We start from the raw sequence: 1756 nt of genomic DNA, 5'->3' as shown, positions 1-1756 counted from the left end.
ATGCCGCGCAAGGCTGCGGCGGCGACCAAGAAGGAGCGGTCACCTAGCGAGAAGAGCGTGTCTAGCGTGGACAGCATCTCGAGCCTTCCGGCCATCAAAGAAGCCCGTACAGAGGATGCGACTGTGGCGGCCGCGCAGGTACCTCCACGTCCACTTTCTCCACCGGCCTCTTCTGCCGCCATGCCAGCTGCTGCCGAGGAGGTTGTTCCTCTTGCCGCACTCGTAGCTGTCAACGTGGACCGCAACGAGGAGGCCAGTTTTGGGCTGCTGAAGGAGCCGGGCCCGCCCTCCGCAGATGTCCGGCGTGCCACAAAGGAGGGCGAGGGCGCGCCTGCCATTCCGACAGATCTGCTGCAGCTACTAAGTGGGTAAGATAAAAACAAAGCCTGCGGCTTGTAAGGTGCGGAGGACAGGTGCGCGTGGTGGTAAATGAATTGCTGCCGCATCGCCGTCGTCGCGTCATGACCGGCAGCAAGACAATGAGTGGACCCGCGCACTTCGGTGCTGATGGGCTGCCCGTTGTGCTGCAGGCGTACTCTCGCGTAGGGATTTCGCCGTGCACTTGTCGCTGCTTTCGTGCGATGACGGAGGGGTCCCTGCCCGCTTACACGAGAGTGCGCTCGATGGCGTGCAGACGTGCGTGTGTGGACCTGCTGTTGGGCAGGGTACTGGCGCTTTTCTTTTTGACGTACGTGATCTGCCATGGGGGCTACACAATGCACCCATTGGTTGACCGGCAAGGAGCCTTGAGGATATCCGACAAGCGAACACCGACGACAGAAGCGTATGCGGTTGCATATTATCCGTTTGCAGGAAAGAAAAAGCGCTGCTGCGTTGGTGAAAAGCACCGCACCTCGTCCTCTTCTCTCTCTCTCGGCCCCGATCTCTACTGCGTGACTTGCGCGCTGCATGACGGAGCAACATAATCCCGTTCTACTAGCACTGTGGCGCATCAGGGAAAGGAGCTCTCCATGCCTCTTTTTGTTCCCTTCTAGGTAGTCGTTGTGCCCCATTTCTCGTATGGTGTGCGGCCATGACGGTGCTGATGCTTTCCATTGCTTCACTAGCCCGCCCGCCCACCCGCCCTCCCCCCTCTCGCTCTCGTTCTTTTCGTTCTCCTGGCTTTTCCCCCTCCTGCCGAACGCACCTAAAGGCTCGCAACCGTCTTCAGCATCTTCACCGACACGCGTCTCTGACTTCATCTTGTGTGCGCGTGCCGTGCTGCGGATTTCACACACACACACACACACACACGCACGGCGGGGGCGGCGCGCACGAAAACAGCACCCTTGTCTTCAGGTGGAGTCGCGTTTGCATGTGTAGGGTGCCGCTATTTGCGTGCTGACCTTTTCGTTGACCCGCCATCCTCTGCTTTGACAGCCATCACTCGGAATTCGCATTCGCCGAGAATTGCATACGCATACGCGTCCCATAAAGCCATACAGATTTCAAGAAACAGACACCCTCCTTCTCCACCCGACACAGAGAGAGAGCGCACTACATCATAGTAGGTTTTTTTTATTTTTGTTCCCACTCGCATAGAAGGTGTCACCGTCTGCCGCGTGCACACCAACCCATACATTGCTTGCTGTCTCTCCGCCACCGTCGCACCTGAGCCTCTTCAAGTGACGTATACTCGGTCCTCGGCGTACCAAGGCACTCTTGACACGACAGCTGGAAATAGTACGTTGCAGGCGTTCTCGTTCTCCCTGCTCGTGTCTGACCACAATTCTCAACCACGAGGCAGTTATTGGCG

At 57.9% G+C, this 1756-nt stretch overlaps 1 protein-coding gene across 1 annotated transcript; it reads left to right on the top strand.

Annotated features, from left to right (window-relative positions):
- Positions 1–372, top strand: LDBPK_361660 (hypothetical protein, conserved; the record flags this gene model as incomplete). Its single annotated transcript, XM_003865233.1, has 1 exon — positions 1–372. The coding sequence occupies one exon, from the start codon at positions 1–3 to the stop codon at positions 370–372; it is 372 nt and encodes a 123-aa protein (XP_003865281.1).
- Between the last annotated feature and the right edge of the window lie 1384 nt (positions 373–1756).

Source organism: Leishmania donovani, chromosome 36, assembly GCF_000227135.1.
Source record: "Leishmania donovani BPK282A1 complete genome, chromosome 36".
Classification (NCBI taxonomy): Eukaryota; Euglenozoa; class Kinetoplastea; order Trypanosomatida; family Trypanosomatidae; genus Leishmania; species Leishmania donovani.
This window is presented reverse-complemented; position numbering and strand designations above follow the sequence as displayed.